Here is a 14,873-nt window from a genome sequence, read left to right as displayed (position 1 = left end):
GCCCACGAGGCTTTCATCGAAGTGTGAAATTGCTCGTGCCACCCTCCCGATATGCTCGACCAAATCGTCGTTCACGATTCTACTTACATTTGTCAAAAGTGCTGCTAGAAAAATCCAAAAATCATGGGAGCACAGAATCGGAGTAACAAAAAACACTGGGCACGGTTACAAGCACTTTTCAAAGTTCACTGCAATATATCTGTAGAAAACGATGGCAACGCTCCATCAAATTGTCCCTTCCCTCCAGAAATACTCTGGAATATATTGACAAAAATCTAAGAAAATTGGGATCGAAGACCAAAAATGTGGAGTTTGATGATTTTTATGTTACGAAAAAAGCCCAATAAATCTGCGGCGATCCTCGAGTTATTTTTCTCTTGTATTTTATCATTACATTTTCTCCATAGAATACAATCATAAAACGTTTTATCGGGTGTATTTAAAATAACGGGATTTTGCGGACTGTTACAGATTATTTTGGCGGATCGTCTGCGAGGAGAGTTCAGAAGGAAACCACGAATCGGAGTAAACGTGGACAGAGCTTAGCGCCGGCTCGAGTACGCGCACGCTGTGTGTGCCACGACGTGACTAACAGCTCACGACTCACGACGGTGAGATCGGCAGTCAGGCAAGGGGCCACGGGAGTCGCGAGAGCAGCAATGGAAGGCGAGCGAGAGAGCGCGACTCGGAGGCAACGAGAACACACCACGGAACACGGAATCGTCGTGCAAAGAAGGACGAGAAGAAACCAAAGAAGAATCAAGGAGGAGGAGGAGGGAGAGGCGAGCTCTCGAATGGTTCACCGCTTTCGCCGAGTTCGAAGGCAAAGCGAGCAGGAAAAGGGCTCCCGTGTCTGTGAGTTTTGCAGCTGTGCGTTCTCCTTCGTACGTATCCACTGCAACACGCGCTCTCGAATAAATGCATTTGGATGTATACGCGTCAGGGAACGTCGAAAAGTTCGGAAGAATCGACACGTGCAGGAAATATGAATTATTTATCGTCCGTACCGAGGCATCGAAGTGCCCTTTTCGTCGTTAGCAATTGCGATTTTTTTCGGAATAATTCAGTTCCAGAATTTAAATAAATTCCTCGGAGGGATCAGGGGTCAGTCGATTTTTTAAGAATTATGAAAATCGTGCTAGTCGTTGAGCTCGCAAAAATCATTTGCAAAATCGGGTGCAGGTCGATTTTGGTGTTGAATCAAACGTGGGAAATCCAACTCCGAAAATTGCTGGATACGAGCGAGTTTTGTGGGCTGTTTTGTCACTTTTTTGATCATTTACATTCCAGAGGTTTTTTTGAAAACTTACATTAGGCTCGTGGCGAATTTAACCAGAAATTTGTTCTCAAGCGTCTCAGCCAATGTGACGTGGAATTTGAAATTTTCGCTTTGCAAGTCCAGTGAGCTCATCACTTTCTAATAAATTCATTTTCATACACGTCACTCCCTCGCTCAAGTGTGTCGCAGTCTTTTTTGCAGTTAATTTCACGCCGAGAAATCCTTTGAAATTTCGTTGGACGTTGAAAAGAGAAAAAAATTAGTGGCCCCTGCGCGATCGCTCGGGAGCCAAATATACCTGAACGAATTTCGAGCAGAGCTTTCTTTATTTTTTTTCTTCGATTAGTTTCTCTCGTTGAGGGGTAGGATAAATACTCGAAGAGTTTTAGTTCGGGCGACGAGTAGGTACAGTCGATAATGAGATTATTCAATTATTCAGTTTCGAGGGCTCGATCGATGGCTCGTTATTTATTAATCGTCCGTTTATTCGCTGCCTCATTTTTGTCTTAATTAATAATTCATCCATTTTTTTTCTCTTCCGCAGCTTTGTGTCGGTTCGCAGTACTTCGAGCTCGGTCAATGACTGGGAAGCACACGTGATAATTGGACGGATTGCCTTTTGGCTGGTGCTCTCGCGTGTGGCACCTGGCTCAAGAAAGATGTTAAAGAAAAGTCGCGCTGCCGAGTCCCGACCTCGCACGAGGGTCAAGCAGCCAGTGCTCGCTTCGTACGCTCGACGCTGCACACGTGATCGTTTTCTTCGATTTCGCTCTCTCCCTCGCTCGCCTGCATCCGCGTACAACTCGTTCGTGACTTGGCGAGAATGCATCGAGGAAGCTTCCTCGATGCAAAGGGCTTTCTCTCGCAGTCTCGTTCTCGTGGAAATTTCAAGGTTTCATTTTTCTTTTGGTACTTGCGATTGGAGGAACGAAAGAATCAAGGGCTTCGTGGCTCTTCAGTTTTTCAAGTTTTCATAATTAATTTCCGAACACAAATCAACCGCATTGATCAGCCGAGCAGGGGGATCGAACGAGGGACGAGTTCGAATGAAAATTATCGAAATTCTGCTCGCAAAGCCTCGCAGCACGAACGAGCATGGCCGAAAATTTGAGAGCAGTTCTCTTCACTCCCAAGAAAGGCTAATTGCGTCAAAAACCTTTTTTCCTTCCAATTATCGTTCGATCCCCAACGAGATTTTGGAGGCTCGAACAAAACAGTGGCGAACTCGAGACATGAAAAATCGTCGCGACTCCTAATTGGAATAATAAGCGAAAAATAAAAGTTAATACGAGAGAGAAGAATGATTCGATAAGTAAATTACGCGGCGAGGTCGTGCACATCTTGGCTTCTCAACGTCGAAGCGCAAAGTGCGGAGGGCCCGCGGTGAGCCCTCGCGGATATCTCATCTGTCCGGGGACAAAAGAGAAGAGCGGGATTACACGAGGCGTGTACGGAGGGCTGAACGGTGATTCTCGGGTTACTGGACTCGCGAGTCGTTTTGTTCTTTGGACGTACGTTCGAGGCGGTCAACCGCGGGCGCGAGACACTTTCCGTCGTTTTTTTTTCTCCTATTTCTCCTTCTCATCCTTCTTCGTCGAGAAATATAGGCGCGCGTACACGCGACAGGAATAAATTCAATATCTCTAGTACACACGATCGTCGCTTTAAACGAGCCAAGTAAATATGAATAAGCGAGGAAGAAGGATGGAGGAAGGCGTGGCCTGTGCTTCACAAAAGGGACCGTTAACCCTTTACCGTTAATACTTTTTTCTACGCTCCGTTCAATCCTCGCTTCCCCCTCTCTCTCCCTCTCGCATCCTCTTAAATATTTCTCCTCATTTCAAAGCACTTTTCATCCTCTCGGAAATCTTACTCCTGCGGTTATTACTCTCGCGGGTTTAAACTTCCAGGACGAATGAGGAAGATATTTTAGTCGCACGCGTATCGAATACCAAGGAGACTCGACGTTCGTGTTTATTATTTTACAATCGTTTCATTGAAAATTCATCGATCGGAGGAGCTGGCGGAAAAACGTAAATGGGGGAGGAGCTCAAATTTTCTTGATCGTTCCAGATTTTCGTGAATCTCAAATTTCATCGTTTGTGAGTGTTTTTATAATTTTATGGCCAAAATGAATAACTAAAATCTCAAGTTTCCTCTCGCTTTTATCACAGGAATTGAGATTTCGAATGGATTTGTAAATTTGTTTGGTACTTGAGGTGAATATTTCGACTGCTAACGCCAGCTCTCCTTTCTCGCATCGTAACGACCTATTGAAAAGAGCGTATATTTATATTCTCCGTTCGCATTGAAGCAGAGAGTTGCAACACAGAGCGCGATCACCGCGGCTGCACAAGACAGCGTGTCGGATACACGGAGGATGCACTTTCGCTTATTCTCTTAGCAGTAAAACTGAACGATCGTAGCAGAGTGCGGGCGCGCGCGGTGTATTTTTATCGTTTCTTCCATCTCGATCGTGACTGCGGGGAGCGATGAGATGACCGCAGTTCGTTTGACCCCGTTGTGCGATGATAAATTTGAGGGGAAATTGAGGCAGCAATTTTCTAGGTTTCTGCACCCAGGGAACCGACGATTTTTCAAAGGTTTTTAACGTTCTTCTCTGTTTCAGACGCCCGAGATGAGGAGGGGAAAACGAGGCAGCGAGATCGGAAGAGAATGGTGCGCTTTGGTGCTTTCACTGCTCCGGAAGGACGGTTAACATCGAATTTTGCTGAGACTAACAATCGGAGGGGTCCCACGATAATGTGAGAAATAAAAAGGCGCCCCGAGTACGCGCCACAAACTCGAGTAATTCCCATGATACTTATTATTGTTCTGCGTATGATAGACTTCAGTCGGGAGAATCGAGCAATCCGTTTTGCTGCATTTTTCATTCTCACTGAGCCCCAAAGAAACTGCGCGAGGTTTCTTGCTAATATGGAACGAGAGCCTTTAGTGAAAACGAAACGAAGGATAAAAAGAAAGAGCTCGTGGATTCTTACGGCGCTCGCTCGCCGTCCGCTCGCCTGTTGCTTCCAACGGTTCATTATTTTCCTTTTTCCACCTGCGACACACAAGCTTTTACGCAATTGGGAGAGGCGGAACTAATTCATTTGACTCGGTTTCTTTGAAATCTATAAAAACGAGGAAACGACGGTCCAACGACCATTTTTACCGCGATATTCCCATGGAAAAATCAATTTTTACTGTGATTCGTTTGTTTTCCCGATGAACGAATGCACTCGTCCAATAACTCTAGCTCGGGTGCACGAGTGTCAAGTTCGCCGGGTGGCCTACGTCCGGCGACAAGGGGCAAGTCCACGTGGTTCGAGCACCACCTTCGCTGGGGTTGAAACTCCAACTTCGAGGTTTTATAACTCCAGTACAACTGCTGGCTGGCAACACTAAACCTTTCGTTTTTCGTGTACAAAGCGTTCGTCGTTTCATTTACATTTGGACTCACCTCCATTCGGTAATTTCAGTGTTTTTATTTTTTAGACAAGAAATTGTTCGGTGTTTGAATATTTCCTTCTTTCACTGATATACTCGTATTTGGGCCTTTCTCGGAGCCGAAGGATCGACATTTTCCTATAGAGTTGCTCAGAATATAAAAAGAGTGAATTACCGATCAATTTTTATAACCGTTTCGTTAAAAAAAAAGCTTTATTTTCACGCTCGAGCAGCTCGAACAGACGATTTTATTAGTAAAACGGCATGATTCTGGTTATTTTTTCACACTGACTGAACCTGAATTGAAATTTATTTGGATTTTCAGTAAAAATTTAATCCATTTCGTTGAAATTCGCAGAGAACGTTCCACACGAAAACACCGGAGCGCTTTTCCATGCGAGTGCATGTTTTTTTCCTACCGAATCGACACACGAGCAGAGGGTTGAAAAAGCGAGCGAGGGTGGTGGTAAAAGTACACCACCCCTATCTCCTGTCCAGCGAGACACGAACCGAAGGGGTCAAGTCCGTTCCGTCGTGGTTGGACAGTCCGGTTGGAGCGAGCGTTCGCTTCGCACCTCAGCGATAAAGGGACCGATTTCAATCGAGATTATCAACGAAGTAGCGCGAATTTGCCTCGCGGTATGGAATTTTGATCGTCACCAATAAGATTTCGTCGAGTGAGTAGTTTTGTTTAGGATCAAATTAAAATTCAGTGTCCGGAGGAAATTACTCCGCGTAATTATTGCTCGAGTCTTACATAGTTAAATGTTTTTCAGTGGGGGAAAAATTCCATCGTGAACTTTAGCGTTTACATTGTTTCCTAATGTCAAATGTGGCTGGACTCGATGACGTTGCTTTTCAACTTTTCCTGACTCTGAAAAGTTTTTCCTCCCTCTGAAAAACTTTTCACATTTTATTTATCGTCCACTCTAGTAATGTCCGATTTTTCAGTTCAAACTTTCTTCTCTTTGAGAGTAAGGGGAAAAAATTGCCCGTGCATTCTAGGGTAGTCTCGTTCGAGACTGAAGGAGCATTCAAAGCGGATTAATCGAGCCTTCGAATGAATTTTTGTCGCAGCAAATTTGCTGGGACAAATTTTTCAGAGTCTCCTTTCTTCAATCGCTGCCACAGTGAAAATCCAACGGGTTTCACAAATCATTAAAAAACAAAGATTTGCACAGAATCAGTTGAAGCGAAGGAGCATTTTATTGGCGTATAAAAAAGCAATTAGAGGGGGAAAAATACTTTCGCACGAGGCTGGTCACGGTTCGAACGAAAGTAACGTGACGTCGTTTCGCGTGCTCTCTCCGGATGGCGTTTAATCAAGGAAATTGTACAATTTCCCGACTCGGGTTTATCTCGATTCATACGGTCGTAAAATCCTCTCGAGTCGTTGTGTTTCGTCGCTTGTTAAATGTGAGCCAATCTCGGGCGTCCTCAAGATTTTCCTTCTTTCGATTCATTCCATTCTTCCAGTCCCAATAGCGATAAGCGAATCTCGGTCTAAACAGTTTCTTTGTCTTTTATTTTCAAGACCCTGACGAATGGTGCTGCTGAAAAGCCCGTCGCCGAAACGTGGCGGAAGCCCTCAGCGGGACGCGGTCGGAGCGAAATCTACGGGCCAGGAACGACGCGAGAGGATCCATCGACGATCGAGAGGGAACAGTCCGAGCGAGAGATCGAACGGCTCGAGAGGAAGCAGCCCTGGCAAAAGTAGCGCGGGCTCGAAAGAAAAATCTCCGAGTTTGGCAGCTTCGCGAGGGAGCGAGTAAGCCCAGAATCTTCCAAGCTCACCATTTCAGAAAAACTGTAGTCGCTTTTTCGTTGTATTTTTCAAAGAGACTTTTCGTTTTCATACTCCCCGTCGAGGCGAGTTTCCATTAAAATTCTGTTCATTGAATTGCACGGCATTGAGCGAGTGACGGAAAATTTGAACGCACAATTGATAGGATAGAAAAATTCGCGGTTCTGCGACGTTAACGTGTTTTGAAAAAAAAAAGATGAAAAATTAAAATTGATGCAGTGAATCCTCGTTGTTTTAAGTAGAAATTCAGAAATCTCTCGACTGTTTCACATGCAGATTTTATGTAAACGAGATAAAAAATGGAGTGCACGATCACAAATCGTAGAGACCCGGTGAATGATTTTTTCAAGCACCTTAGAAGGAATATTCAAACTTTCGAATGAGCATCGTGTATAAATAATTGTAATTGCGAACGAATAAACTCTCGCCTTCGAGCCGCTGCTGCGGCAGTCTCGCGGAAAAACAGTTGCGAACATTTCGAATGCGTAAAAGTGGATAACTGGGGAGGGTGCTAGTTTGAAGAATCATTCTCGAGCCTCGCGATTGTACTTGGATTCTCAAGCGTGCGAATGCTTGCCGCGATTCGCACGAACTTACGCTTCGCTTGCGCCGAGCCACGCTTTCTGTGCGGTCAAATGCACGCACAAACAATCGGAAAAGGCTCGATTCGAGTTCCGACAAAAGTTTTGAATACTGCAAAAAATAGCGCTTCTCACATTTTTCTGGCGAGCAACAATTTTTTGTACGATTCCCCATATTGTGGGGGTCAGAATCGTTCAAATTAACTTTCATCAATCCTCGACCTCCGCGATTCGATTGTCCGAGCATTCCGAATTCCAAAACAACACTAATCATCGTCTCACCATAAAATATTCCCTGCCTTCGATAATAACGCTCAATTACACGAAATTCTCTTCGTTTCCTAATAACCAGGAGGAGGACCCTGCCTAAAAAATTTCTATTCAAATGAAATTAAACGACAAAAACTCCATGAAACATAGCAAAAATTTCAAAAAAAAATGAGCAAAAAAGGTTTTTCGCCAAAAAAGAATTCGGCACTTTCCAACCCGGTCGTGAGGCTCCACAAAATTGAATGCAAAACCCTGTAAATACGAAATTCAACGAATACGAATAGTTAAGAAACAATTGGCCAATAATACACGAGCGAAAGTTAATATTTCGATGAGTAGAGCGACGTAGAAGTGAATTGATAAAATTTAATTAGATCAATGCACGAGCGAGTAGCAAGCATAAGGTCATTTAACAAAGAGCATCAATCAATCAATCTAAGTTAAGTCAGAATAATAAAAAAAGTGTAAAAGCCGTCTGGAAAATATAAAAAGGTGGTGGGGAATGGTGTATAGTAAACTATGAAGAAAAAAAAACGAAGAAATAATATCGATTGGGAGACCTTGCCCGTGTGTCATGAGGCTCTAGTAGACCAGCGAGACTCTCCGGTCGATAATCATAATTATACAGCGTACCTTTGGATACTGGAATGTATAAAATTTTCTACATTTGCGTGTCGTCTTCCATATTTTCGTACTATCTACACTCGATACGTCTGCACGTTTATTGTCTACGGCATATTTGACGCAGTAACGAAACCAATGCGGCATTTCGACAGGGAGAAAGAAAAATAAAAGTTGTACGAGGCACTGAGTCGTTGAAATGCAACGGAAGCTTTTTATACGTCGTAGTTAATGCGATTTTGCGTTATTCTTCGACGAATTCGATCGAGCGATTTATCAAAGGGCTAAAAAGCTTGAGTAATTTATGTACTAAATATTCTTCGCTTTCGACTCATTCTGAGCAATCAGCGATCAGTAACAAGCGACAAACACGACGAAAAGTTGGATTTTAATTAGAGTTAAAATGCTCGATTAATTCGTCAGAAGCTCGACTCGAAGGGTCTTTTCATTAAATATTCAGTTTTAATTTCCATCTTTGATACTCGAGTTTGTGTTCTCGAGTAAATTTTCCATATGTCTGCGGTAGAACTCACCCGAAATAACGGAAGGTCGAGCGATTACGATCGTCTCCATGTCCCAGCTCTCGTTATACGTGTCCCCTGGGAAAATTCGCGGCGCGTGCCCCGGGTAATAAAAGAGATCTCGTTCGATTATGCACTGCTAATGGAAACGTGTGTTTTTACAATCGCATAGGTCGGGGGAGCGCGAGAGAGAGAGGAAAACCCAAACGAAAACTTTGACACCTGCGTTGGGAATTTTCTGTTGTATAATCGACGGGTTTTTCGGGCGCCCCGTTCAGTGCGTCGTCGTCAATTAGGCTTGTCACGCGTGTGCCTCGATGGAAGAATTGTCTGTTTATGAATGACAAACATAAGGAAAGTACGACGATGATTGTGCGACTTTTGGACGTTTTGGGAGCTTGGCGAGCTCGGTCCCTCCCTGTTAAGGCGCTTTTTTTAAAAAATTTGTCATTCAGAATGTTTTTCAGGTCCCTCGCGATTGACACGATTGTCTGGGAAACCGTCGTCGATTGTTCGTCATTGAAGAATTTGACCAAGTACCGAGGATAGCGAGGCGAGAGGTGGAAACTCCATCCGAACTCCTGCTCTTCGTGACCGGCCGGCATTCTTCGAGTCGAACACGCGATTTTTTCTTCCGGGAACACGAGATAAAAAATAGGAAAAAGGCACTCGTGCGAAAGCGGAGGATCCTCGCACGCCACGAAGCTGTGGAGTTAGCGTCAAATATTGAGTAGCTGCGATCAGAAAACGTAGTTTCAAACGGAGACGACACGAAGTGCTCGAACACACGGACACGAGAATTTACCGATTAAGGGAAAAGGGATTGACGGGCGACCTCGTTGTTTGACAAGCGCTCTTGTGCAACTCCGACTTCCGTTAACGTTTCCCCGTTTACTTTTTCCTTTTTGCTACATCAATCGACCGAAATGCTAATAAAAGTTACAGCCCAGCCAACTTCCAAGAGAGCCCCCGCTCCCATCGATCCGCGCAGCTTGTTTATTCTTCATCTTGGCAAAACGGCGAAACGCTCAATCATTGCAAAAATATCAGCTCGAGGAAATATTCATCTCGAGTCGAATCCCAATTTTTCCCCATTTCGTTCTCCCCGTCTCGGATATTTGTACGTCGATTCGTAATATTATTTGGCCCACTGTCCGCTCCAATATTTCCACACACCTTTTCCACGTGCCCCCCTGTGTGTCGATAAAATTATTTTACGTGGATCATGACGCTGCAGAACATTATCACATCGTCACGCCATGGAAGTGAAGAAATAAAATAAACCGAAGAGATAGAAAACGCTGAATTTTCGTGTCGTTTCCCATTCGTATATACATTTTTTTATTCCGCCCTCGAGGTTTCGAATAAATTTGTTTCACGTGTGGATTTTCCTAAGAAATTCCGCCTCGTCAGTCGACGCAATTGTTGCTTCGATAATGTTTGTCCCATGCGCGGAAACGGAGGGAACAATATTTGCAAAGCGAATCCATTTGACTCGACGCGATTGGCTCCGATTAAATATTGCATCGTCGTACATCACTCCCTTCGCGTTCGACGATTATTCGTCGCGTATATCGCACTATGAAAATAAGAGATAACCGATGAGGTCACAGGACAGGATAGTCTCGCATAGGATTCCCAAGGACGTCTCTCGAAATCGATTATTTTCCGCCCTCGCTCCTCGCTGTACACTCGTTACGTGCATGCAGATACGCGAGCATGCGAATAAAAGCTCATGCCTTTTATGCTTCGATTACCAACCCCTTTTTCTTTCATTTTTTTCCCTTTCAGTACTCTCTTCTCAGTACGCATTTAGTAATTGAAATCGAATGGAAATATTATTACGTTTGTGTCATACTCCTTTTTCGTTGCCCAATCAAATGCGCCGTGACCAATGATCTGTTTGTATTTTTTACAGAATCGGAAGTATCGAACGCCTGGCTGACGGTGACAAACGAGTTATTGCTTCGCAACGCCTGCTTCCTGAAGACAATATCAACGTAGTTGTCAGGTGAATTTAATTTCCTGATTATTCAATCGTTGAGGATTTTGTGCAGGGGGGGGGGAGGGGGAGGAGACTGAAAATCCCATTTTTCTGAATTAATTTTAGTCTAGTGTCATTATTTATTTGAAAATTATTAATAATCCCTGGATTTTGGAAGGAGGAGGAGAAAAAGTGTCGATTTGAGATTCTGCTTAATCCTTTAAATGTTTTCCTGCAAAACGGTGATTCGGTAACGATTGAAGATTTTTTTATAAACTGTAAATAGAAAGGAAGGTTTGATGGTTGAAGTTTCAAAGTATTTGAAAAGTTTTTATGGAAATTCATCGATTTCGTAATGTTTCAGGGTTCGTCCTTTGAGTATCAAAGAAAAAAAATCCGGCGAGTCGTCCGCAGTTCATTTTCCTGGCAGTGGGCAAATTCACGTGAGTTTTCAGTTCATGGAACCGAAGAATTTTATACGAGTATCAGCGAATGAGAATCTCGTTGGGACTTTGGTCACGTTTTTGACTAACTTTTCGATGTGACAGTGCGAAGGACCGTCAAACAGTGGGGACAAGAAAGCCAAACTCTTCTCGTACAATGTCGTATTCGAGCCTGCTGCCAGTCAGGAAGATGTTTTGCAATTTTCGGGCATCAAGAAACTCATCGAAATGGCGGTCGAGGGCTTCAGCACTACAGCCTTTTGCTACGGTCAGACGGGCAGTGGAAAAACTCACACGCTCACGGGTCCTCCAGGGCTAGTAAGGAAAGAACTTTTCCCATCGTTTCGTACATTGATGTTCATATTCCAACGAAAAAAATGGCTTTTTCGTTGAATATTTTAATGATAAATGAGTGAAAGGAATGAAACGAATTGACTGAAATAATTTTCTGTTGAGCACAGTTCGAAAATGGAAATCCCTACTCCGAGGATCACGGCCTCGTATTCCGCTCCTTCGTTTACCTCTTCAGGGTCCTGCAGGAGAGAAAAGAGTGCCACTTCATTCTCAAAGCTTCCTTCCTCGAGATTTACAACGAAAAGGTGATCGACCTTCTGAATCCTGGCTCCTCGAGGAAACCTTTGGCTGTCAGATGGAGCAAAAAGATACGAGGCTTCTTCGTCGAGAATCTCTTCACCGTCGAGTGCGAAGAGCTCGACGATCTTTTGGCAGTTCTCGAAGAAGGTCAATCGTTGTTTTTTGTTTTTTCACTCTATTCGAGCCATTCAGTGAATTTCTTGGATAAATCCAGTGTCAAAAAGAGAGCAAAAAGCATTGAAACGAGGCTGATCAGACTTTTTCATTCAGGAATGAGAAACAGGTCGGTGGGTACGCACAACATGAACGAACATTCCAGTCGCAGTCACACGATTCTCACGGTCCACATAACTTCTGAACAGCAGGTAGTACAAATCGCTTTCGTAGCCCCTTTCTTCCCGCATTAAATCCGCGCTGCAAATTCACTTTTATCCTGCTTCCTTTTTTCAAGATGGAGAACGGAGTATTTATATCGAAGCAGGGCAAAATTAATTTCGTTGATCTCGCCGGGAGTGAGATGACGAAAAAAACTCAGAGCGAGGGAAAAACGCTCGAGGAAGCGAACAACATCAACAAGAGTCTCATGGTCTTAGGTACGGAGCCAAAAGAGCGTTTGCGCTGTTCCAAAGAGCTTGATTTTTCTCTCGACAAGACAAAAAATGAATAAAAAACATGACGAAATATTGACGAGTAATATTTTTCTGCTTTCAGGATATTGCATAGCTTCGCTGAGTGACGGCAAAAAAAAGGGTGGTCACATTCCTTACAGGGATAGCAAATTGACGAAACTTTTGGCGGACAGTCTCGCCGGAAACGGAGTAACTCTGATGGTGAGCTTCGTCTCAATGCGTCTTTCGATGCAGATCACGCGTGCAAGGATAACCATTTTTTTTCCGCATTCAGATCGCGTGCGTCTCACCGGCGCGGTCGAACTCGTCCGAAACTCTCAACACTCTGAGATACGCGGCAAGAGCTAAGAAAATCCGTACGAAGCCGATCGTGGTCATGGTGCGTCGGGCTTAGACATTCTCAGGACGAATTAAATAAAAGAAAAATCGATAACTCGATCGAAGATTCGTAAAAAATTGAATTACTCAACGAAATTAATTGTTCGATTCAGGATCCGAGAGAAGCCTTGATCCTCAGCCTGAAACGCGAAGTCACCGCTCTTCAGACCGAAAACGATCATCTCCGAAGCGCTCTGCACCTCGGCAACGAATCGAGCGGTCTCAAACGATCCGATTCAAAAGGTCCGTAGATTTGCATCGAGCGAATAACGAAGCAGCGAAAAATCAACGTTCGCTTTCTCAATCCACGGGATTAACGCATATTTGCTGGTTTTTTAAATGAAGCTGGAGAAAGGCGAGTCCCCATGACGCCGCCTCCGGTCGACCTGGACAAGCTGGCGGAACTGGAGTCGGGAGAGCTCAGTCAATTGTTGCGAGCTTACATAACCGAGAACGAAGCATTGCGGCGGGAGAATGCAGAATTGTACGCAACGCGGGAACAAGTGATGCGGGATCAGGAGCTCGTCTGCCGAGAGAACGAGAGGTTGCTCAAGAAATTGGAAGATGTTAATTCGTGAGTGAATCGTTGAATAACTTGAATATTTGCCAGGTTGTATAATATTTCCAGGGCAAGGGATTTTCTACGTTTTCGTGGGCTTCAGGGTTTGCTGTCGTTCGCCGATCATTCCAGCCCGACCGACCTATTCCGCGGAGATGCTTCACGCCTCTTTGGACGACGTTCCCGGCGCGACGAACATATGGACGAATCCGAACGCGGATACGAACAGCACACCTACGTTCACCACTTCGAACGTAATTGCCAGCGTCGTTGTTACTTTTGGAGCTTTTTTTTATCGATTTAGTCGACCACGTTCCTCGAGCAGACAACATCGTTCATGGAGCTTTCTTTCTGTTCTCGCAGGAGGGAAAAAACAACGAGCAGTCGAGTACCAGCGGCAATATCCCGGACAAACTCCTCAAAGAACTGGACAAAAGAATCGTCGGCAGTTTTAGCAACATAGCAGAGACTTATAGAGACAAAATAAGCCATCATCGACGGCACAATTCGTGGGACAATGGCCGCGGCTCCGGGAGCAGTCCTGATCAGACTTATTCCCCGGTTGAAACGAATCAGTAATGTTACGATTGCATTTTTCAATAGCCCATTCAAGCGCTACTCCCCAGAAGATTCCTGCCAATGAAAATCTTTCATTTACTCCAGCAGAAGCAGGAAATCCCCGTTCAGAAGAACGTCGACGGTGCCCGAGGAAATATCGTCGTCGAGCGTCGCCGACGTTCTGGGCGTCCCGGTACTACCGCTCCAAAATTCCCCGAATGGAACTCCAGACTCCCTGTTGAGTGGGCCACTGGTCGACGGCCAGGGATCAGCTCCGGACACCGGGGATTCGATCAACCCGACGATCCCATTTCCACCGATTTCACGATCATCCTCTCCCTTCGTCTCACTCGCCGATCACGAGAGTAAATCCAACGGTCTTGACTCGGGACAAAAACTACGAAGATCGAGACGTCGTGCGATGGATAATGGTCACGAAGATCTGAGCGCTCAACGAGCATTCGGCAGCCCAGTTTCTCTCGACGGCGACCATTTTTAACTGCTTGCGTTCAAATATTCATTCATTTCTTTTTTTTTTTTAATCCGAAATACCAAATCTCCCATCGAGAAGAAAGAAAAAAACTCATAAATATTGCTAATTGACTCAACCAAAGTTTGTCGCTGTAATTTTATTTTGTAAACAGTCGTTCGATGTAAACTGCGAATTTCATTTATTTCGTAAATTTTTTATATTTATTAAAATAACCGCATACCCGAAATATCCGCCATTGCGAATGAATCGTCGGTTTTTACGTAGCAAAATCATAGATTCACATCGATATACAGTTGGCCTATGTTAGGCCTTTTCCTCTCTTCGTTTATGACTGGTCATTCGCAAAATATTTTGTGCTATCTTCAACCAAAATTCTCCATTCATGTCACAGTACTTGATATTATTAGAAAAAAATAGACCGTATAGCCCTGGCATTGACGATGAAAGTGTGCGCCTATATAATTAGAAAGAAGGAAAAAAAATGTTTGTGAAATTGAATTTTTATTTACGAGAATATGCCTGTACATTCTTGTACATAATAGTATTTTTTTTTTGTGATTATTTTGATTTAGAGGATTGTGAAAAAAAAACAATAAAAAGAATTATATGGAATTTGGCATTGTGGATTTAATTAATTAAATTTGGCGCTCTACACACGAAACTTGAAGTTTTGTACCCACGAATTTGCAGATTTGATTTCGGTTTAAAT

General features: G+C 44.0%; 1 protein-coding gene across 4 annotated transcripts; it reads left to right on the top strand.

Annotated features, from left to right (window-relative positions):
- Nucleotides 1-569: 569 nt before the first annotated feature.
- LOC122414793 (kinesin-like protein KIF12) lies at nucleotides 570-14,770 on the top strand. Of its 4 annotated transcripts, XM_043426382.1 has the most exons (19): nucleotides 570-855; nucleotides 1,824-2,171; nucleotides 3,909-4,087; nucleotides 4,539-4,751; nucleotides 5,088-5,406; nucleotides 6,264-6,497; nucleotides 10,445-10,537; nucleotides 10,875-10,953; nucleotides 11,059-11,271; nucleotides 11,415-11,694; nucleotides 11,818-11,912; nucleotides 11,999-12,140; nucleotides 12,259-12,377; nucleotides 12,451-12,555; nucleotides 12,668-12,797; nucleotides 12,900-13,128; nucleotides 13,217-13,367; nucleotides 13,477-13,688; nucleotides 13,777-14,770. In XM_043426382.1, exons 6-19 carry the CDS (start codon nucleotides 6,274-6,276, stop codon nucleotides 14,168-14,170), a joined length of 2,466 nt encoding a protein of 821 aa, XP_043282317.1. In that variant the 5' UTR covers nucleotides 570-855; nucleotides 1,824-2,171; nucleotides 3,909-4,087; nucleotides 4,539-4,751; nucleotides 5,088-5,406; nucleotides 6,264-6,273; the 3' UTR covers nucleotides 14,171-14,770. The 4 variants fall into 4 exon arrangements, with proteins under 4 accessions (XP_043282317.1, XP_043282318.1, XP_043282316.1 ...); XM_043426383.1 differs by having other exon boundaries at nucleotides 3,909-4,751; nucleotides 13,780-14,770; XM_043426381.1 differs by having other exon boundaries at nucleotides 570-884; nucleotides 3,909-4,751.
- The last annotated feature ends 103 nt before the right edge of the window (nucleotides 14,771-14,873 follow it).

The sequence above is a fragment of the Venturia canescens genome, chromosome 8, assembly GCF_019457755.1.
Source record: "Venturia canescens isolate UGA chromosome 8, ASM1945775v1, whole genome shotgun sequence".
Lineage (NCBI taxonomy): Eukaryota > Metazoa > Arthropoda > Insecta > Hymenoptera > Ichneumonidae > Venturia > Venturia canescens.
This window is presented reverse-complemented; position numbering and strand designations above follow the sequence as displayed.